The 22827-nt window shown below is 27.9% G+C and overlaps 9 protein-coding genes across 13 annotated transcripts; 5 read left to right on the top strand and 4 right to left on the bottom strand.

Moving 5' to 3' along the window:
• The first annotated feature begins 5 nt into the window (after window positions 1–5).
• Window positions 6–7666, top strand: LOC100576320. The gene is made up of 6 exons (XM_006561157.3): window positions 6–725; window positions 6136–6290; window positions 6480–6723; window positions 6915–7072; window positions 7143–7319; window positions 7393–7666. Exons 3-6 carry the CDS (start codon window positions 6539–6541, stop codon window positions 7548–7550), a joined length of 678 nt encoding a protein of 225 aa, XP_006561220.1. The 5' UTR covers window positions 6–725; window positions 6136–6290; window positions 6480–6538; the 3' UTR covers window positions 7551–7666.
• Window positions 2560–3887, top strand: LOC725506. The gene is made up of 2 exons (XM_026439044.1): window positions 2560–2674; window positions 3076–3887. Exon 2 carries the CDS (start codon window positions 3084–3086, stop codon window positions 3372–3374), a length of 291 nt encoding a protein of 96 aa, XP_026294829.1. The 5' UTR covers window positions 2560–2674; window positions 3076–3083; the 3' UTR covers window positions 3375–3887.
• LOC107963989 lies at window positions 3698–5922 on the top strand. The gene is made up of 4 exons (XM_026439043.1): window positions 3698–3837; window positions 3975–4203; window positions 4876–5205; window positions 5371–5922. The coding sequence occupies exons 1-4, from the start codon at window positions 3791–3793 to the stop codon at window positions 5764–5766; spliced, it is 1002 nt and encodes a 333-aa protein (XP_026294828.1). The 5' UTR covers window positions 3698–3790; the 3' UTR covers window positions 5767–5922.
• Window positions 7667–9790: 2124 nt separating the features above from the next.
• Window positions 9791–12403, top strand: LOC725530. The gene is made up of 5 exons (XM_006561153.3): window positions 9791–9882; window positions 9964–10127; window positions 10190–10330; window positions 11815–11988; window positions 12141–12403. Exons 1-5 carry the CDS (start codon window positions 9806–9808, stop codon window positions 12290–12292), a joined length of 708 nt encoding a protein of 235 aa, XP_006561216.2. The 5' UTR covers window positions 9791–9805; the 3' UTR covers window positions 12293–12403.
• Window positions 12371–14469, bottom strand: LOC410889 (peroxisomal membrane protein 11B). Its single transcript, XM_623131.6, has 3 exons — window positions 13832–14469; window positions 13388–13503; window positions 12371–13297 (listed from the first exon to the last, which is right to left on the bottom strand). Exons 1-3 carry the CDS (start codon window positions 13885–13887, stop codon window positions 12771–12773), a joined length of 699 nt encoding a protein of 232 aa, XP_623134.1. The 5' UTR covers window positions 13888–14469; the 3' UTR covers window positions 12371–12770.
• Window positions 14470–14643: 174 nt separating this feature from the next.
• On the bottom strand, window positions 14644–16089 carry LOC725429 (ADP-ribosylation factor-like protein 6-interacting protein 1). The gene is made up of 5 exons (XM_001121279.5): window positions 15887–16089; window positions 15579–15712; window positions 15035–15272; window positions 14839–14923; window positions 14644–14750 (listed from the first exon to the last, which is right to left on the bottom strand). Exons 1-5 carry the CDS (start codon window positions 15911–15913, stop codon window positions 14650–14652), a joined length of 585 nt encoding a protein of 194 aa, XP_001121279.1. The 5' UTR covers window positions 15914–16089; the 3' UTR covers window positions 14644–14649.
• LOC408708 (ubiquitin-conjugating enzyme E2 S) lies at window positions 15780–17875 on the top strand. Of its 5 annotated transcripts, none has more exons than XM_006561151.3 (5): window positions 15780–15797; window positions 16479–16626; window positions 17059–17249; window positions 17351–17479; window positions 17611–17875. In XM_006561151.3, exons 2-5 carry the CDS (start codon window positions 16533–16535, stop codon window positions 17761–17763), a joined length of 567 nt encoding a protein of 188 aa, XP_006561214.1. In that variant the 5' UTR covers window positions 15780–15797; window positions 16479–16532; the 3' UTR covers window positions 17764–17875. The 5 variants fall into 5 exon arrangements, with proteins under 5 accessions (XP_006561214.1, XP_003249805.1, XP_392244.1 ...); XM_003249757.4 differs by lacking the exon at window positions 15780–15797 and adding an exon at window positions 15983–16337 and having other exon boundaries at window positions 17351–17427; XM_392244.7 differs by lacking the exon at window positions 15780–15797 and adding an exon at window positions 15983–16337.
• A 799-nt stretch (window positions 17876–18674) lies between these two features.
• LOC725396 (THO complex subunit 4) lies at window positions 18675–21092 on the bottom strand. Its single transcript, XM_001121250.5, has 5 exons — window positions 20756–21092; window positions 20066–20203; window positions 19659–19806; window positions 19235–19378; window positions 18675–19156 (listed from the first exon to the last, which is right to left on the bottom strand). The coding sequence occupies exons 1-5, from the start codon at window positions 20960–20962 to the stop codon at window positions 19044–19046; spliced, it is 750 nt and encodes a 249-aa protein (XP_001121250.4). The 5' UTR covers window positions 20963–21092; the 3' UTR covers window positions 18675–19043.
• Window positions 21093–21433: 341 nt separating this feature from the next.
• On the bottom strand, window positions 21434–22425 carry LOC410890 (protein seele; the record flags this gene model as incomplete). The annotated part of the gene is made up of 4 exons (XM_016918028.2): window positions 21434–21760; window positions 21845–22051; window positions 22133–22248; window positions 22359–22425. Coding segments are annotated over 4 exons (564 nt in total), but the record flags the coding sequence as incomplete, so codon positions are not given.
• Between the last annotated feature and the right edge of the window lie 402 nt (window positions 22426–22827).

The raw sequence follows: 22827 nt of genomic DNA, 5'->3' as shown, positions 1-22827 counted from the left end.
ATCGAATTTGAAAAAAAAAGAGGATTGTACAAATGAAATCACTTTCTTACCTAGAGAGTAAAGTATCTCGAGTGAGATCGATCTTGGAATGTTTTCATAATGGTGAAATTCGAGCAAGCGGGATGATTAATCGATGGAAAAGAGGAAGAAGTAGTGGAGGCGATAAAACTTCCTCTGGAACAAAAATACTCCGCTTTAATACTCCAATAATACGATCCTCCATATCTGATCGATCTTGTAAATTTCGCAAAATCACACGATCCTCGAAAAAACGGATGAGATAATTAACAATCAACTGTAAGAAGATTTCGCATAAATCTCGGATCATTCGGTGGAAGCTCGTCTGGGATAAAATCAGAGCCACGGGGTGGTATATATCGTTAGATATCGGTGGCCTCGAACTCGTATCCCATTGGCTGATTGTCGGTGTACGACGAACCGAAGAGTTAGTATTCGCTCGTCGACGAACAACCACGTCACGTTTCTATTCCTGGCAGCGTGGACGCAGCGATATCTTTAGAGCAACGATCAGTACAGTCCGTTTCCGAGCTTTCCTTCCTACGGGACGATACCACGGCCTGGCCAAAGAACAAACCGAGACACCGACGAAGATGATCCATTTCCATCGATTATTATTCCTACGTCCTCGTCGTCGCCTTCGATATCCCGATATAAAGTTATCGAAATTTCTGGTCCACCGTACGATCCATCCCCAAATTTCTCAGGTAAAATTGATTTTGAATAGATTTGTCGGTATTTTTCATATTTTTCTATTGCTGTTTGTTTGTTGAGCTTAAATTCCTAAATTATTGAATAAAAGATGAAAAAATGTTAATTTTTGATACACACAATTGTCAGACACAAATGATTCCCTAAATTAATCATTTGAATCGATGAGATTTAACTTTAACTTCGGAATAAATTAAATTTCCTTAGATAATTCGTGGAAAAATTACAAAATAATAATAAAACAAAATTTCTATTTCGATTTTAAAAGAGGAAAGAAAGTTCAACCTCACTTTTAATATCGATTCGCGGGAAATTCGATAATTTCTAGGAGAAGGAAAGATTTTCCACGATCAAAGGAAAGCTTAAGCCTGGTGATCCTCGAGGATGCACGTTGATCATCGAACGAATCCGAGATTCAAATGGAATACTTCCGTCTCGTGGCACGAAGAGACAGCGCGGATTCCGGAAGCGGAGTGGCCGAACTTTCGTATCTTGAAATAAAGCTAACACGTCTTGTACTGTCGATTGCAGTCTAGCCTCCTCGTCGAACTATCTGTTGGTCTTGGAATCGGGCCAATCATCGTGGAAAAAGGACAGGGGCGAGAAGAAGATCGATGGCGCGCAAGAAATGGAATCTCCTGAAAAAAAGATAAGCGAAAACGTTAGAATGAAAATTTGTATCCCTTTGAAAAGAAGATATTATATCCGTAATGTTTCTTTCTTTCTAATTTGATTTCTGTCAGTTTAAAAAAAAAAAAAAAAACGTGTTTCTCTGGAGAATAATAATAATAAGTTCTATTGAAAGTGGAGCCAGGCCAAACACAATAATCGTATACGGGCGGTGCCATCTTGCGTGCCACCTTTGTTCGCACGTAACGAGTGAACAGTATCGGTCTACGATTATTTATTGGGCCAAGTTTATTTGAACAACGGACGTTTCCAACTTATGATCATACGCGCCACGATTTTATTGTTCCTTTCAAGAACGAGGGGGGGAAGTTATACGACACCCAACATGGCCGTTTGTTTTTGAAACCATCCCCGAAACCAAACTGAAATTATCGAACTCGAGTATCGATAAATTGTGTTACGACGAGAATGTACATGAAAACGCGTGAACGTCGTCAAAGTTCCGCCCGACACGATTCCCAATTCCAAGTTTAACCAAAATTCTTCTCTCGATATGCTCTCTCCTCTGCGAACCTTCGATCAATTCCTTTAAAATGAAATAGAATACAGTAAAAGAAGTATGCACGAAAAAATATATAAGAGAAATAAAGTACAACAGCTATTTAATACAGAAATTTGAAAGAGAAACTCTGGAAATGTGATTGTTGAAATATACGTGGAAATATAAATTGGAATTCAACGTTCTCACGTTTCTCTACAAATTCTAGTATGAAAATATTCAAATGGAGAAAATGGATCGATAAAGTAGCAGATATTGTATACCCAGAAGGAAAACGAAATCAAATCATCGAATCAATAGTGAGGAGAGTGAAGAATAGGGAAGAAGAATGATATCTCTAGTTCGATCATTGGCAATGGACGAGAAAAATCTATACTTTTCGAAATTTCGTTAGAGCGAGATAGAAAAGATAAAAAGGATTAAATCTACAAGTGTCGATAAACAAATATAAATAAAAACTCGTGATAAAAGGGAGAAAAGATGGACCAATATCTCACAACGTACAAAAAGGATTACCCGTGGCCAGCGACGAGGATTAAACGGAAACCAACCGAATTGGACGAGTACGGTGCCTGCAAATGCCGCGATCTTCCCCGAGAGATAAAACCCCTCACTCATTGCGGCGATGATTACGATTGGAGCCGCACGGGTCCCATGGGACGGCTTCTCGATGCGAAGCTGTACCCTGCGAAGACTGGACCGCATCCGGAAACCGACATCACGAGATTCGACCAGCCGGGCGTGTTCATGAGAAAGGTAAAACTAGAAAAAAGTAAAAGAAAATGTTGTTGCAATTGTTGTCACGAATTGTTGAAACGATCGTTTCAGTTAGAGGAAAAATATCCTAATCTGTATGGAATTCTGCAGACAACGCCCATAGACGAAGTAATCAGGCGAGTCGATCAAGATCGGTTAAAGACGACTTATCAGTTAGATTATTCTGAGAGAGGTGAATAATTAAAATAATCTTTTCTTCTTTCTTCGACAAGGAAAGATTCGGATGTAAAGATTGGGAGAATTCTGTTTCAGTTTCAAGAAAATTTCAAAAATATAAAGTATCTTTTAAGATTATCTTTTTGGTGGCAGTTCTTGAACGAATTATTTGTTAAAGTCAGGTATCGAAAAATTAATATTTCAATATGTGAAAAACGTTGCAGCGGCTAGAATGATGGAAGAAGCGGGAATGGGGCCGTGCCAGGTACCCAAGGATGTGGAGAAGGACATAGATTGTCGGCCGTACGCTCGGCGGCCCAAGATCAAGGTGAAACATGACGCGATAGAAAAAGCGAAGAAGAAGCCGAAGAAAGCGATGGAGGATGAACAGGAGACGCGATTACCCGCCTGGCGGTCGGAATACCAAGAGACGATCAACAGATTAGGCCAAATGATCATGAAACACAAAATTCACGGCAAGAGTTCGGTTGGGCCTACGTGGGCGATGGCCGTCTCAAATTAATTTAATTGTAATCACGAAATTCGTTTCGAATAATCATATTAAATGATGTCATTGTGATCAGTGTGTATCAGTATTGTTCCTTTAATTCTTTCCCAAATTGTGAGAAAATAAAAATACCTTCGAACGTTTCGAAAGCTTCGTAAATTCAAAATAGTAAATTATGATAATCGAAAGAAACGTGTTATTGTGAAGTTATCAGTTTCGAAAGAGCGTGCATATATTTGAAAATAGTTTTGGAAGAAGGTTGAAGTTGGTCGACAAGCAATAAGTGTAATTCGCAGCATGGAAGATAGAGAAATTACGTAAGATTTTTTTTTTTAGAGGGATATATAGCGCGATTCAAATTCTGCGTGAAAATGCATAAAATATTATAAAATTTTCTATCGACGATGCGTTCCACGGATTGAAATCGAAAAATGACAACCTTGTCTCCAAATCATACCCGTGGCAAATTAACCGACGAGTAAGTCCCTCTATCATAACCTAAAAGAAAAAAAAAAAAAAAAAAAAAAACGAAAACTCAACAAGATTTAAAATCTGATCCACTTTTCCGTTTTTATTGCACGAATTACACGAAACGAACTTGCGTGAAATTTAAAGGTGGAATCGAAGACCGATGGACGATCGTCGAGAAAAATCGTCTCACACGGCAACTCTGACAGAGAATAACTGGAGTAAAGAAATGTATCCCAATTCGGTACGTTATGCTAAGACTACGAATAATTACGAGCAAGAGTATACCAACGAGCGCGATATCCAATTTCCTGAAGAGAGATCTTCCGTCGAGACTGTTACCGAGTTGGAGGAAACTGCCGTTAATAAGAATAACGTATGAATAAACATCGTTTATTTTAGCATCGTTACTTAAACGCGTGTACGTGTGTGTGCATGTATGCGATGTAGAGAATGTAAGTGCCAAAAGTGATAATTTTTAGAAGCAAGTAGTTTTTCTTTCCTCTCTTTGCTTTCAAATGCTACAACATAGAGAGATGATATTCGTTGGACAACAACTTTTGGAGACGAGAACGAATACGAAAGTTGGCGTGTAAGAAATTTCGATCGAGGCTTGTTGATCGAAATCGCACGTGAATTTAAATCTAGTTAAACCAGACTGATATATTAGACTGGCAATAGTACAAAAATATTCAAAGTGCATTATGACGAAGAAGAAAGCGTATGAAATCTATATCTTTCACAAAAATCCTTGTGTAGAGAATAAGCCTCGATTAACATTTTTTCTTCCACTAACTTTTGTATCTGTTTCAGCCTCTAGAAAGGATACAACGATTCCTTGCCTTATAAGAATATCTTTGAAACGTGGTTTCTATGAAATTATTTACAAAAGTGTCGATAATTCTGCCCATTTTTCATCTCAATTCACACGTAAAATAACAATTACTACAAATTTTTAAAAATTTATAAATTTATACGTCACACATAACGCTCTCTTAGAATGAAACGTGATTTATTAAAAAAAAAAAAATCATTTCATATTCCAAAGGTACAGTTTCATCGTTATCCAGAAGAAATGACCTACGCGGCGAAACCTTCCGTGGCGAAACATAATAGCGCTATTCACGAGAAATATCAACGATTCAACGATTACTCGGAGTATCGGATGCCAGAAGCGTTGAGCGCGATGCAAAAATTGCAAAAATTGAAGGAGTTGCAGATGAAACGGGACATAAGCGAGAGATACTACACCCAAGAGATCAAACGATTGATAGGGGAATATTATTTCGGCCCGAAAATTACATCCCCGTCCGTCAGATCGGCCGGAAGATTGCAGAGTTCCAGCTTCCATCCGTCTTCGGCAGATCGATTGAAACACGTATCTAATATTTATTTCTCATTCTTTTCCAATATTAAAATAAAAACTTGGCAAGTTTTCGATGAAAACTTATCGAGCTTCCCTTCTTCTTGACTCGTTAACAGTTCAAAAATAAAAGAAAATTTTGATTATACGATTTATTAATTACTTTTCCAAATCGATCAGAATCTGGAACCGTGCGGCACAATGACGACGATCACGCGATTGGATTGCGGTTGTATCCAGGAGACGACGAGGCCAATTTTCACGACAACTAAGGGCCGTGTCCAAAGGAGGAATTGCACCCTGTCCCAGGAGGAGAAGCTTCTCAAACTGATCTCGTTGAATCCGCAGGAGCATCTGTTCCCCTCGTTGGAACAATCGAAGGACAGATATCACGCGAAATCGAAGAAACGTTTGAATCCGCGGTCGCATCCGAAAATTCCTCCCGCCGGTGATCAAGAATTCGAGGCAGAGAACGAGAAAAAGGCCGAGGAGCCGGAATCGGAAATTGTCGAGCACGTACCAAGAATATCGTCCCCCCAACGAAAATTCAGCGACACTTCGGCCACTTCTTATTGAAAACGAAAATTTCTTTCTTTTTTTTTTTTTTTTTTTTTTTTTAAAATCACACAAAGTGCTACAAATGTATATATACATATATATGTGTATAATCCGTAATGTACTCCAAACGGAATGAAATTATCCAAGAGTTATCAATAAACGAATTGAAGAGAATCATTTGCGTTAAACATCAGAGCATTAGAATCATGGAATCAGTTTCGATAAATTTCAGTTAACCCGGGGCAATTTATTCGATTATTGATTAAAGGTCAAAAATAATTCTCTAAAAAATTGCAGGATGAACGATTTAAGGCTAACCACCGATTCCGTAATCGCACACATAGGTATCACGTTTTTAAACGCTATACTCCACTATGCGCTTTACAGAGCTGTCGCAGCCACGATCATGCTGATCAAAGAGACGATATTTTGGTTGTTCCGGAAGGTAGTGAAATTTCGTAGTGCGACCACCAACAACGAATCGCCTCGATCCCCGATGTCATGTAACGTTTAACGTTTATATCTCGAGGATTCAATTTTTGGTAAGAATTTCAATCGTTAAAAACGTTCTCCGTTAATGATTTAAGAAAAAATAATTCGTGTCTCGCGAATAAGGTTAACTCTTGTCGCGAGTTATATTTTCCTTTAAATAAGAAAGAATATTAATTCCCTTCGTTTCTTTCCTTTTAAAAAAAAAAGAAAAAATGTTCAAACAAATTTTCTCTCGACAGATGCCTATGTAAATTCTGGTTATTTTCTCCGACTTGGTGGCAAAATTACCGGTTACAAGATGAACAGCGCGTTGGAAAATTTCATCACCACCACCCATCAGGATTTTAATTGGCCGTATCCTGTACCCCTTGTTGTAAAACCGGCCCAACCGCCGATGAACACGGGGATTCGATTATACATGCCTAGAATCGATCCTGAAGACTGTGCTTGCGACGAGCATGGGCGGAAAATCGACAAAATCAGGTAGAGAATACAATTCAATATTCAAAGAACGTTGAACGATCTGATAATTTATAAAAAAAAAAAGAAAGGAAATAATCGAAACGATAATTTGAATTAAATCGATTAAATATATATATTATTTCTCAATATTCAATACTCTGTTCATGAAGAAAAATTAATCTTAAAAAAAAAAACTTGATCATCATTATCAGATACAAATACCTAGCCGATAAGGAACGACTCTTTTTGGATCAACTGCAAAAAGTGAATCGTGAAATGGTTAATCTCACGTCAGCCATGCTGGACGACAGCTGCGGTTCCATAGATGAGACGATGAAGAGCGTTTATAAAACGGATTACGCGAAAAGGGGTAAGGACGATCGAATGAATTGGAATAAATTTGGAATAAATTCGATACGATGAAATGATATGAATTTCAGGGTTGCCCATCAAAGAGTACAGGCAGTTGAAAGCTGCGGTCGATTCGGGTTACTGTTCACCGTTTCCGGAGGAAATTACAGAGATAAAAGAGGGTTACAGAGATCCAACGAGATTTCGATACACGGCCATCGAAAGACCACATATACAGCCAGCAAAAACGATCACTTTTTGCCAAGGTATCAGATATTTTCGTATTCTTTTATATATATTCTTGTCCACGTGAGAAATAAGGTGAAAATGTATTCATAGTTCCAGAATTATTCTCTGTATGGGAAACACCGTTCGTCGGTCGTTCGGAATATATGGATACGTTTAGCAAAATGGGTTTAAGCAACATGAAAAATCAACAACAATACCTGGAACCGCAACCTTCGTCGAGGAGAAGATTAGGAGATTGCAAATTATAGAGTTATGTCATTGGAGAAGAAAAAAAAATGTTTCTCTTTATTCAAATGTCGAAACTATGTCCATTTACAGAATTAACTATATAAATATTCGATTGATTAACAAAAAAATTTTGGTACATCATCTCTTGTCTAGTATATTCTCCTAATACTTTCTTTTTTAATCCATATCTCTTTTTTTTTTATGCATAAGAAATGATTCGACGAAGAATTTGATGCATTACGTTAAATTTTATATGAAAAAAGAATCTGTTAATTCGATTCATAGACAAAATAATTAGTTTAGGAGATGTTTAATTATCTGTGAATTGTGTGATGTTTTTTTTTTTATAGAAAATAGATAGAGATAATATCGATTTATACTTACTTATTTAAAAAATATTTAAAGAAATAGAAGTTCCGCAAGTTCTTCTTTTCTCGCATCCTCCTACAAAAAAAATAGTAATATTAAAATGATAATACTCGTGATGAAATTATTCAATGTTTACTTAAAGCAATTTTTTGATATTATAAAAAATAAAAGGAGATATTCCAGATACAAAATTATATGAGACGCTGAAGAATCTCTTAAGAATTAAGAGAATTATCGAAAAAAGATTAGAATATAATAATTTTTATTATAAGACGTAAGTATGCAAAAATGAGTATTAAAAAATGGAATTATTAAAACATATTTAAATATATATAGATATATGCATCTGGAATATATGTATAGAAACAACATTTACATTTAAAATATGTATATATATATTTCTATCACACATAAAAATATAAATATACAATAAAAAATATGAAACAGATATTAAATAAAAAATTAAGATACAAAATATACGAAACATAAATTGAATTGAATAAATTTTTTTAATCGATAGGTTAAATTAGAAAATAATAAAGATAATCACATAGCAGAGCCATTTGAATGCATAAAATAGACAAGGAGAGTAAATGATGAGAGAAGGACAGAGATAGTATAAAAATATTGAAATCAGCGCCATCTTCAGAGTGCCGCAAATGAAACTCACGAAGAAAGGACAGAAGATGATTAGAAAAGGATAGAGATAGAGTGAAAATCGTATTGGTGGCGCCATCTCTTGATTATTTCAAGAACTTTTCTTCGAAGTTCTCTTAATACTCGAGAGATGGCGCTGAACTTCAATTCCTGCTCTATTTTATCTTACTTTTGAAAAAGTATCTTCGATGCCCGAGAGATGGCGTTAAACTTCAATTCCTACTCTACTTTATCCTACTTTTGAAAAAGTATCTTCGATACCCGAGAGATGGCGTTTGCGGTCAATTCTTATTCTCTATCCTTTTCTAATTATCTTCCATCCTTTCTTCGTGAGTTTCATTTGCGGCACTCTGAAGATGGCGCTGATTTCAATATTTTTACACTATTTCTGTCCTTCTTGCAACATTCGTTCTCCTTGTCTAGCACGTTCTATTTAATTTTAGCGCGCAATCACATGAGATATAAATCGAACATACTTTTATCATTTATATTTCGAAAATAATGTATCTTAATCTTTAAAAGAGGTAACAAAAACTTAATATCACATAGTTTTAATGAAAATAAATATATTATTAATTACAAAATTATTTTTATTTTATTTTAGTTTAAAGTCAATATTTATTAATATTTATATATTCTCGAAAACACTTTTTCGAAATAGTTGCTTTTAATACTCAAAAGATGGCCTTGAATTTCAATTCTTACTCTATCTTATCCTGTTTGTAAAAAAGTGTCTTTGGTATATGTGAGATAGCACTAACGATCAATTCTTCTATTTGTATTCTTTTCTATTATATTTTCTTTATTTAAATCAGTTTCATTTACGGCACTCTGAAAATGGTGATAATTGTCATATTTTTATTCTGTTAAATCTGAAGCGTATGCATGTATTCCTATTTATTAGAAATGTATATTGTAAATCTTATAATAAAAAAATATATAAACTAAAAATTAATATTAAAGTCTGATTTCATATATTACACATATTTAAACACACAAAATATGTTAGATACTTTTAATTTCTATAATAGGTTAGGTATTTTTAATTTCTATATAATTAATATTCTAAAATATGAAAAATATATGTATAGATAAAAAAAATACGACATAAAAGAAAACATATGATTATCTGTCATTTATTTATTTATAATTGTAACCAATTAAATATGAATTGACCAAATTATATACTATTTTAAAACATATCTTATATCTTTTTCCTTTTTAATCATATTAAAAAGTATTTGAGATAATGACCAATTTTTGTGAATTTTTTCCTACAGAATATAATCGTAGTTATAGAAAAAAGAAAATAGAACCAACTAAAATGTAATAAAATTAAAAAAAAATATGTTTAGATAACATTACATAAATCACGAAATTTTAATATTCGAATTTGACATTTTTTAGAACATATCATGAAGATTATTTCACGAATCGTATAGAAGAAGGAGAAATCGATCCTCGTATAGCATCGATTCCTAAAGAATTGGATGAAACTGCTAAACAATTGGTTTATAAACATATTCTTAATAATCTGCAATCTGTTTATCAAATCAACTATAAAAATCCTTGTAAGCTATGTTACATAAAAAAATAGAACAAATAATTTCTTTAAAAAATTAATTCGTGATAGGGATCTCACGAGATGAAATAGGAATTGAAGAAAAGGAAAAAGAAAAAGACTTGCAGAGTGAATTATTGGCATATATTCATGATTTATATTTCAAACCTCATAGGGAAAAAGTCCTTGCACCTCCAGTAACAGCAAAAAGAAGTGAGTAAAAGATAGATATTTTACATATAATTTTCGAAAATTTCAAATTTTACCTAATATTTTATGAAAAATAGTAAACTTTAATATACATAAATGCATTTAGTGCTTGGTTATATAAGACCACAATTTTTACATGCAAATCTTTCAATGTATGAACACACGTTTAATCGTACGGGAGCAACGGTAATAATGAAACAATATGAAGATAAAAATTCCAGAAAAAAAATAGAAGAATCAAAAGATAATAATAAAGAACTTTGTACGAGTTTAGATTATGAAAATTAAATAATTTAATTTTTTTATTTATTCATACATACTTATTCGTACATTCATATAATTTAATATATAATATTAGCGATAATTAAATTATTGTAAATTAAATATATAATAAAAATATTTCTTATAAAAAATAGAACAAATAATTTCTAATAAATAAGAATCTAAAAATAATTTTAAATGTGTCTAACATTATTCATGCAACATTATTGCATATATTTTATGTATATTTTTTCATTCTTTTTTATGTGCAAAAATATAAATATAAAAATATTTAAAAATCTAAAAATTAAATAATATATATATTTTGCATTATGTTATTTTTTTTAGATTAAGATTTCAAAAATGATTTCTCATTGTTAGAATTATGCAATAATGCAGAAACAATTTTATTTATTAATCTTTCAAAACATTTAATTATTAAATAACTAAATTTCAAAATAATATTTTCGTATATTTCAATTATCGTTATTTTAAAATTAACTTAGTGAACAATATAATTTTTAATGTATAATCGTATATATGTCTCTATATATGTTCCATATGGTATCTACGCAAGTATCTGATTTTCCTTGTGTCATGGCATGATTAATTTGTAAATATACTACGCAATAGATACAAAAATTTAAAGATGTTACGAGATGTTTTAATACATTTAATCATAAGTTTTATCGGCGTAATTATTGCTATATCAGCATTTATCGTATTTTTTATTGTATATTATAATGTCGATGTTGGATTCTGGTCGATCTTATCAGGTTAGTATTTTTTTAATTTTAAATGATAAACTTTTATTATACAAATTATCTGATAGCATTTTGTAATACATATTAATATAAATTAATCATAAATTGGTAAAATTTTATAATATAAGAAATAAATATATTCTGTAAATTACATTAACAAGTATTATTTCTCGTAACAAATAAAAATTATTTGCTTTATGTACTTTATTTAATCATTATATTTTAGCTATAGATATTTTGTTTTCTTATTTAAAAGTTATGCAATTTTTTTTTTTAATACTTTTTAATAAATACATTATTATTTTTTTGTTCATTTTAAATATATTACATATGATAAATATTATTAATATAGAAATTCTTTGTCAATGTTAAATATAAACGATTTATACAATAAAAAATGCTTTTATTAAATTAATTTAATAAAAATTTAATATTAAAATTGCATTTTTATATATTATATAGGTACATTAGCTGCAGTTTGTTTTCACTTGCACTGGGTCAAAGGAAAAGAACGTTTAGAAAGATGGCATTCTCAAATTACATTAAGAAATCTAAATATTGTTGGTTTTATAAATGCAGTGGCAGGAATTACAGCACTAATTTGGTATCTCTTTCTCGCATTTTATTATAAAATACGTAAGTATATTGTTCAATTCCTTTAAATGAAAATTTTATTTGCTTATTTTTCATATATATTTTATTATAAATTTTCTAATCAAATAATATAAAATAAAAATAATAATAATAGTAATGTATTTTTTTTAATATTAAAATTATATTTTTTACAGCAATTAAACCTATTGGTGAAAGTACAATAATATCAGCTGTTTGGTCTATGATTTGTGGAAAATGGGGTATTTTCTTAATGTATTATACTCATAAATATGAATTAATTATTCGAGAAGGATCTGTACCCATATTAATAGAAAATAATGGTTAAAATTTTTTTATACAAATAAATACAAAAACTTTTATAAGAAGTAGTTTATTAAAAGTAGTTATAATATAAAAAAAAATGTTTTATTAATAAATAAATATATTTTCCTAATTATGATATGAAGTTAAATATATACATAAATATATCCTCTAAATTATTCTACTTCCTTCTTATAAGATAAAATTGAATTTTTAATATTATATATTATACTATATTTATATTTTTAAAAAATTATTTCATTTCATTATTTAAAAATTTTATAGAAAATAGATAACAATATTATTATTTAAATATCACAGTATTGTATAATTGTTTAAAATACATAATCATATAAATACCAAAATGCATAAAAAAATATAAAAGTCCATATAAAAATACTAATTCAATTTTAATGATATATTATTTTTTTAATTTAATAATATAAAATATTTTGTAATTATATAAGCATCATGTACATAAAAAATATATGTGTAAATTATTTTTAAGCTGGTGTCAACTTATACAATGGATAAATTAATGTATAAATACTGACAATTGAAGATATCATACCAAGTATACCAATTGTTCCAGGAGTTAATTTAGTAAAACCTAGTGCTGTCAATGGAATAAACATATCACAGCCATTTTTAATTGTATCTATTACAATATTTTTATGATTCTTTAAATGATATAATAATTCATATTGTCTCCATAAATTAGATGAAAATTTTGGTGTTCTTATTAATACATCTTTTCCTTCATTTTCAAAAATTTTTATGATTTCATAAATATCTCTTGTAAGATTCATAATAATATTCATTAACCAATATTTATTAGCTATTTTACTCCATTTTTTTATATTAACTCTAAGTAATCCTACACGACCAATCCAAATTATATGATCTGCTAATAAAAACAGAGCATTGGCAATTTTTGATAAAGTCAAAGTGACTCTTATGGTTACCTCTGGATATTTCATCATTTTTAAAGCAGAATATAAACTGTCCAAACATCTCCCAAGGCGTAACACTATAAAAAAATAAAAATAATATATTGATAACAATAACAATTATATTAAAATAAATAATAATAAATATAAATTTAAAATAAATAAAATACATTTTCTGAAAGAACTAAATGTATATTCTAAACTTCTTAAAATTTCTGCAGAATTTTGTGTACTGTGACTTTTCTGAGCATAATACCAATAAGCTCTGCTTCCATATTGTAATAATCTGTAAAAATAATTATATAATATTAATTTTGTGTATTTATTTACTTAATTATACAAATGATTAGAAATACATTTCTAATTTTAAATACAAGTAATATATATCTTTATATATTAAAAAAAATTAATATGTACTTTTCTATAAAATTTTATTAAAAATATTTTTGAATACATTATAATAAGAAAAATAAATTACAATATTCATGAACTATAATATTAAGTAATAGAATACAGGTTATGTAAAATAGAAAAATTTAATATTACGCTAATGAAAGACAATAAAAAAGAACTTATATATTTAAATATATTTAAAAAATAAATAAATTGTATACCTAATAATTCTGTCTCTGCCTATTGTTTGTTCATTTAGTTTTATTATTATATCCATAACGATAGCGTAAAATTATACTTAAAGATTATAATTTTTTATTTAAAAGAGATTTACAAGTTCCGCACTGTAACGTTTTTATTTATAAGCACATATAAACAATTAAAATATAAATTATTAATATTATTACACACACATATGAAACTTAACCCAACAAATTAATGTGCAAAATTCTAAGCTCTAATATCTAAAAACTAATGACATAATTTTTTATATTCATAATTATGATATTGCAACGTAATCTTGAACTTTGTTTTATAATACTCATAACACACTTCAAGCAAAATTGACCAAGTTTATACACAATAAATGCATAAAATATATTCTATGTCATCAGCGCCATTGAATATTTGATTTGACAAACCCGCCATTTTCAAATATTTTAAATATGATCATTATGAAAGAATAAAATTAACGCCAATATTAAATTAAATTTCTTTAGATAAACATGTTAACTATATTACTTACATAATTACTTTTATGAAAATGAATTCTGATGAAAGATGAAATTTGTTATTAATGAATGAAGAATAATGTTAAGTACATTTGGAGTATAAAAATGCATATAAAATGAAGTGCATGCAATAATAAATATTACATAAAATGATGAAAAAAAATGAAAGCATAATTTATATAACAATAATTGTACTTTTAAAAAGCTGAAAAGCTAGTTTTCCCTATTATGTGAATTAATAAATTACGAATTAATTTATTGTAGATAAGTCTCACAGAGAATAAAGAAAAACACGTACAAAATGATGATTATGATTGTTTATCATGAGATAAAGAATCGCGCACATATGATATAACTGACATTGCTCGTCCTTTATATCTGAATCCTGGTGTAAGTAAAAGAATATTCACTGTAACATTCCAATAAAATAAAAAAATTATTTATATATTCACTTTATAAAAAATAATCAAATAAATTATTTAAAAAGCTATTATTACCTGTTATATAAAACAACAGCAAATTATTAATTGTGCTTCCAATCCATATACAAATAATGAGACAAGTTATTATTCCTGCATAATACTGTAGCATATAAAAAATAGTTTATGACAAATTTATAACAGTTTATATTTTCTTTGTAAATATTTTACCTAATATTTATTATTTAAATATTAAATTCATAATTTAACTTACAACATTAGGACGATCATTTCTTGTCTTTAACATTAATTTCCATAGACTTTGTAACTGTAAAATTATGATAGATAAATTTTGACAAATTTCATTTAATTTTTTCTCTTTCTGGCCTGTCCATTTGTTAACAGGACTTAACAAAGATGATACAGGTGGTACAAGATAATCAACCAAAGCCAATATAAGAAGAGAGACAGATATTATTGTAAGTATAGCAGGTTCCAACATCCATATTAAACTATAAAAAATAAATATTACATATAACATATAAAAATAATCACTAACTGTCATAGTATATAAATTTTATTTTAAAATCAATATTAATTTTCATTATTTTAATATTATTTTGTATATCACAATATATTAAAAATTTCTAAAAGAAAAATGACAAATTTAAAAACAAAACTATGAATAATATATTTTTTATAATATTATAATATTAAATATTAAATGTTTTATAATATTATAATATTAAAAAATATATAATATATAAAAAAAATAATTTATAATATAAAATATATAAATTTTTAACATTTTCACTCACAAAAATATTGTGGTTGTAATTCCAAGTATAAGACCAGGATACCAAGATCGTTCCCATAATAAAATAGAATTTAATGGAAGTATTACTTCACGCCAACATTCCATTCTACGTTTTAATTGTTTCATATGCTTTTCCTGCAATTAGAGTATATTATTTCAGAACAAAAATGAGTGTCACTGTCATTGATTTTTCTACCAGTAGGATTATATGATTTGATATGTAAGAACCTGTTCAATTAATTGTTAAGTAAAATATATTAATTATATTTTAAATATTCTATATTTTAAAAAAACATATAAAAATCGTACCCTCTCTATTGCTGCACTATCAGCCATTCTAGCTATTAAATAAAATATTCAAATTCGCTTTAAAGAAGCAATATATCAAGACAAGAATTTAAAAATACGTCCAAGTTACAATACAACGCAAACACAATATCCAAATTTATATTCCATTTCATTCAAATATTTACTTATTCTTTAATTTAATTATATGATATGTCTTTAATAAAAGTCCGAGATGCCGGATACTTTTTGCTTGAAAACACACGAAATGATGAAGAATCGACTTCTAGTTTCGAGATTATTGTAACTCGCACGCGATTGGCTATCAGTTCAAAATGTTGGTTATTGTAGGCGATACTGTGCTGATGTTGTGACGTTAAAGATTTTCTAACAGTATACCTTAAACAATCGCGTCTTAAACGCGTTTAGTTGAAATTTTATTCAAAATTTGCTAAATATGGCTGCTGTAAGTTCTGTGAGTACTTAATAATATATATTAATTTTAGTTCGCAATTTAACAGCGGTACTTCTTGTTTATGTTCTGGTTAAGGAAATAGATTTCTCTCAATATATTTATCATTTAGTAATAAATTATCTGCCTAATTTATTTTTTTAGATATCAAATGTTGAAAATCTATCTCCACAAATTATTCGACGTGTAGCTAAAGAAATGAGTGAATTAGCTGCACAACCACCCGAGGGTATTCGTGTAATCTTAAATGAAGAAGATGTTACTGACATTCAAGCTATCATAGAAGGACCCTGTAAGATTAAAGCTCTCACAATTATTCTTTTTATAAAATTTCAATCAATTATTATGGACTGTTTAAGAAGTTGTATAATTTTTGAATTATAACCTATTCAAATGTCAGATTTTATATATATATATAAATATGTCTATATTTATGTATGTACATATACATATATACAGGCATAAAATTTGTTTTTATCAATTCATATCAAAAAGAATATTATTTACATAATTAATTAAAATTATACTTACATGCAATATCAACAAAGATAATATTTTTCTTATAATATAATTTTTAATATTTTACCTAATTGTTGTTACAAATTTTTATTTAACATTATTTAGTTTACATAATTTTTATACATATATAATGATTGTTTCATCTACAAGATTTGTGTTTATCATAATATTTATAAGTTAAAAATTTAAATTCTTCTAATACCAGCGGGAACGCCATATGCTGGCGGTTTCTTCAGAGTAAAATTAGCTCTTGGAAAAGACTTTCCTCAAGGACCACCAAAGGCATTTTTCCTTACAAAAATTTTTCATCCAAATGTTGCAAAAAATGGAGAAATTTGTGTCAATACTTTAAAAAAGGATTGGAAATCAGATCTCGGAATTAAACATATATTATTAGTAAGCTATTTATAAATAAAAATATCTGATTGTAATTAATATAATTGATATAAATTATTTAATTAATATAAATAGCATATCTAATTACTTTATATTTACAGACTGTAAAATGTCTCTTAATAGTGCCAAATGCAGAATCTGCTTTAAATGAAGAAGCTGGTAAATTACTTTTAGAAAGGTATGATGATTATTCAGAGCGAGCAAAAATGATGACAGAAATACATGCACAGGTATATATATATATATATGTATATGTATATATATGTATGTATTATATATATATATAATAATGATAGCATATGTATCAAATTGAATTTTATATATATAATAATAGATAATAGAAAGCAAATTTATGATTTAGGGAGGTGGAAAAGGTAGCAAAGCAGGTTTGGAAAGTTGCACATCCTCTGAAGTTGGAGGACCTCTGCCTAAAAAACATGCAGGAGATAAAAAACTATCAGCAGAAAAGAAAAAAATATTGAAAGATAAGAAGAGAACACTTAAAAGATTATAAAAAAAAAAACCAACATAATTTATCTATCTTTTATAATTTAAAACACTGGCGTGGTAACGTTGCCTCATATTGTACACAATTATTGCATAGTAAAAATTTATTATCTAAACTCGACTGATCTTATTATTAAGTATTTAGAAAATTAATAATTCTAGAAGCATTAAAAATGACTTCCTAAGATACAAACAAGTACAACTTTGTAGTGATCTACTTTACAATCAAGAGTGGAAAATAACATATACCACTCATGGTATCTATTAGTGAATATTTTTACATATGTACAAAATGATACCTCGTGTGACTATTTAAATTAAATAAAAAATGTTCTTCAAAAAAAATATTTTTTTTTTTTTTTAACATCCTTAATTATCAAATTTGTATATATTTAAATATAATCAATATAATTTTATATATTTAAAATGAAAATTGTCTTTAAGAAAGATAAAATATAAATTTTTGATTAGATGGGAAATAAAAATTATTTCATTCTCAAGAACATTGTTCTTTATTAGGTAATAACTCGTCAAACTTTCTTTGCTTCAGTCTTGTACCACTGCATTGCCATTCATACGCTGCATGAATAAAACCATGTACATTGTCTTACAAGTCCATTACTGCACAGTAAAATGTTTTATTAGTAGATGACTAGAGGATAACGGTGTCACAGCCTTATTCCACTAGAAGCTATTAGCTACACATAGTGGTACTTTATATTATTCATAATAAAAAACAATTCATTAAAATTTACATAAATCTGATGCTACTAAACATAGTAATACACATACACATGTTATAAGGTGTCCAATGTATAAACTATGTTCAAAGATGGGTTTCTAAATATTTAATATTTAATTATTCATAAAAACTAATTAGATTGAGGGCTAGAAGCACTTCTGTTTGATAAACAACAACTTTTAAAGATGAATTTTACTGTATTTTTCATCTGATAACCACACACGCACGATAGTACATACAAATCCATACAGTCTTTACATCATTAACTTTTTATTATCTTTTTTTGTTTTTGTTACGGTATCATAAAAAAATCTATGAACTCCTACAAATCATTTTTCTTAAATGTCTGTAAAAATTGTATGCCAATTTTCAAAGAAACCGTCAAAAATAAAAGAGCCATTTATAAGAGAAATTTTTTATAACATTTTTCTAATGATATAGTTATACTTATTTTTATATATTCTCATGAAAATTAGGGAAACACATTGTATCGTGTTAAGTCAGATCAAAACAAAATGTTAAAAATGTGAAGGTTTGTGACGTTGTTACTTTACTTCTTTCACATAAGCTTCCAGTTCTGCATCTAATTCTTCGGCGGTAGGAGTTTTTGTCGCTTGTCGACTGCCCCCTCTGCCACCACGTCGGCCAGTTCCACGACCTACAAAAAGAAGAAAAAATATATTAATACATTTTTAAATAAATTATTTATCTTTTTTAATGTAAATCAACTACATACCTCTGATGGATCCTGCTCCACGGTTACCCCTAAAGCGGGACTGAGGTCTCTGTGTATAATTACTGCTGCTAGTAAGTCTCGGGCCTCCACGGATAGATGTGACTGGTATTTCAGAGGTAGCAACTTGTATGTTCATTTCACGACCTGCCGATGTATACCACATATTGCAATAATAGATGTGAATAGTTGTGCAAATCATAATTCACAATAACTTCTTTGAAATTTGTTTTTCTTTAATGTCATCCCATGTTGGAGTATTTATGGAAGGATAAAAGAGAAAATGCTCAAACTGTATGTTGCTAGGTATAAACTGGAGACCAGATTAATAAGTGATACTGAAACCCTAAATATAGGCGGAATTTCATAATTAAAAAGAGACATTCAAAGCAAAACTTATAGTCCAGACATAAATTTAACTACACACCATCTAAGGGTACGCCATTATATTGTTTCATTGCTTTAATAGCATCTGCTCTTCTTTCAAATATAACATCTGCAGAGCCTAATGATCGACCTGACCTATCGTAATGCACTGCTGCTGACTTTAAGGGGCCAAATTCACTAAATAATTCCTAAAGAAACACACAAATATACAACATCATTATAAAAATGTTTATATTATATTTAATAATTAAATATATAATAAATAAATGATATTAAATAATTATATAATATTAAATGTTTTAATTTCATTTTTTTTAAATTTAAATTTTTAAAAATATAAAATTTATATTTCTTGTAAATTTTAAATTGAAATTTATATTTATTTTAATTTAATTAATATTAAAATAATATATTAATAAAAAAATTTAACAATTTTATATAATATACCTGAATATCTGAATCTGATACTCCAAAGTCAAGATTTGATACAAGAAGCTTGGTTGTTCCTGCGCTACCTATTGCACTTCGGCCAACCTTTTTTACCCCATCAAACATGTCGTGTTTCCATGCACTGTTTACATCACCCTATAAATGAGATTATATAAAAAGATATATTTCTTATAATATAAGTATTCAAATACATAATATTAATTTCATATGCATTTTGATAAATTAAAATATTTTATAAAAAATATTTTTTCAAAAAAATATTTTACATATTATTTATTAAAAATTTTGTATTATTTTTGATCTAATAAGTTAAAATATTTTATATTTTTATATTAATATTCAAATAGATAAACAATCAAATGCATAAAAAAGTAATACACATGAACGTCCTTAAAATCATTAAACGATTCTATTATAAAAACGAATAGTTCAATAATTTTTTCAAGAATTTAAACTGAATAATCTCTTACAATAAATAAAGTATCAATATAATAAAACAAAAATTATATCAATCATATTCTTATTTCATAAAATATTGTTTGATTTTAAAATACGATCGTTAATCTATCTACAGATTAAACTATTTCGTACATAAGATAAAAATAATATGATAGTTTTTGATATACAATACACGTGACAAAGTAAATATAATGCAAATAGTAGTAAGAAAAAGAAATAATTTCTTACCCTTGTATATGGAAGAGAATTTCTTGTAATGCCACCACGATTGCGTCCCCGCATGACGCCACCAACTCTTTGCGTTCTGCGTGCTCCTCTACGAGGTGAATTACCGGCACCTCTTCCCCGTCTGCCAGTGCCGCCACGTGGTCTACTTCCTTTATTTTGCTTGATAATATCATCAAGACTCATGTCTATTTTATCAACCATCTTCATTTGTGCTGATTTTCGAGTAATGACACGGCCACGCGAAAATGAATAAAACCAACCTCTTTCGTCTTCGTAATGATGGCGGCGAACGAAGACGAAACAAGCGCGCACAGAAACCTGGGAATAAAGACCGTAGATCATAGAATGATCCTAGAAACACCAACTGTATATATTATAACTGTATCCTTTATCGATTAGAGCGCTATCTAGTAATAAGTTATCAAAACAAAATAACAGTAATTTTTTGAAATTATTAAATAAACATTACATTTTTTATTAATAAATTATATTTATTTTTTTATTAAATTAGATTATAGTAATATTTATTTAATTTAATCATGTATATAAATATATTTCTTTACCATAATTTTATATTATTATGTATCATTGTACATATTTATACTTATTTTTAATATCAAACAAAATTAAATTATTTTTTTAGAGAAATGAATTTATATTTCAAATTTATTAATATTTATTTATTTAAATATTTTTTTGTACTTTATTTCTTTCTTAAACATATTACATTATCTATTTTATTAGATTAAAATAATATATTTAATTTTTAATCTTTTGAATATCAAAAATATATATGCAGATACAAATGTATCATTTTTTCCTATATAATTATTATAGTTCATCATGTTCTTCATCTATATCATTTTTTTCAATATTATCATGATTAATATTTGTAGAATTGCATAAGTTTGCAATATTTGTGCATAACTGTTCATTAATATCATTTTTTTTATGAATAAATAATGAAATTATAGAATCTTCAAATTCTTCTACTATTCCTTCACACTAAAATAAAAAATAAAAAATATTAATTTATATAATATTTTAAATCATTTATTATATATTTCTAAATAAAATCAAAATACTTACATAATATTTTAAACTTTTATTTAAATCATCATCTTGAATAATATCAACTTTACTCATTTCAGGATTCATAGCACCAGATGGACTTATTAAATTTAAGATTGTTAATTCACCATTTGATTTATATGTTGCTCTTACATAGTCTGACATTTTTTCACAAATATTATCCAAAATATCCGATACATATACTTCAGATTGTGCAAGAGGAATCTTTAAATTATTTAAATATTTATTTGAAACATGTTTTGACTATAATATAAAAATTTAAAAAAAAAAATTATTTTTTTTTACCTTTTTATGAATGATATTTCCTTGTGCATCTAATCTATAATTACCTATTTCAATTTCTCTTGCAGGATCAATTTTTGCTAGTTCTCCTTCAATTTCTTTCATTGTTGATCTACAAACTACATATTGTAAATATTAATTTATTATAATAATTTGTTATACTTAAATAATTATAATTTTTAATTTAATATTAATTATTTAAATAATTAACACTTGTGATTTTACTTACCTAAACATTTTAAAAGTTTATTATCAATTTCCTTTGATTCGATAAAAATATGTATAAATAAAAGAGAAAATATTGTTAAAATTTTCATCTACAATGAAAATATCATTAATAGATAATTATGTTAAAAATAATATCCATAAAAATAAAATTAGAAAATGTAATTTTACTTACATTATATTTAATCAACATGTTAAATGATATTTAATTAATTTATAAAATAAAATATTCAATTTTTTTTTATAATTGAAAAAGACACGTGTGTGATACTTATAAGAGCATATATATATATATATATATATATTATCTGTCATTGCATGTAGTCTATACATTAAGGCAAAACACGAATGAGCTATCATCACGTGTAATTTCGAGAAATACCAAAATAAAAATATAAAAACACTATCAAACTGAAAAAACAATATTATTTATAAATATATAATAAAATTTTTTAAATATTTTATAATTAAAT

The sequence above is a fragment of the Apis mellifera genome, linkage group LG2 (genome assembly GCF_003254395.2).
Source record: "Apis mellifera strain DH4 linkage group LG2, Amel_HAv3.1, whole genome shotgun sequence".
Classification (NCBI taxonomy): domain Eukaryota; kingdom Metazoa; phylum Arthropoda; class Insecta; order Hymenoptera; family Apidae; genus Apis; species Apis mellifera.
Note: the sequence above shows the minus strand (reverse complement) of the source record. Positions and strands in the feature narration are given on the sequence as shown.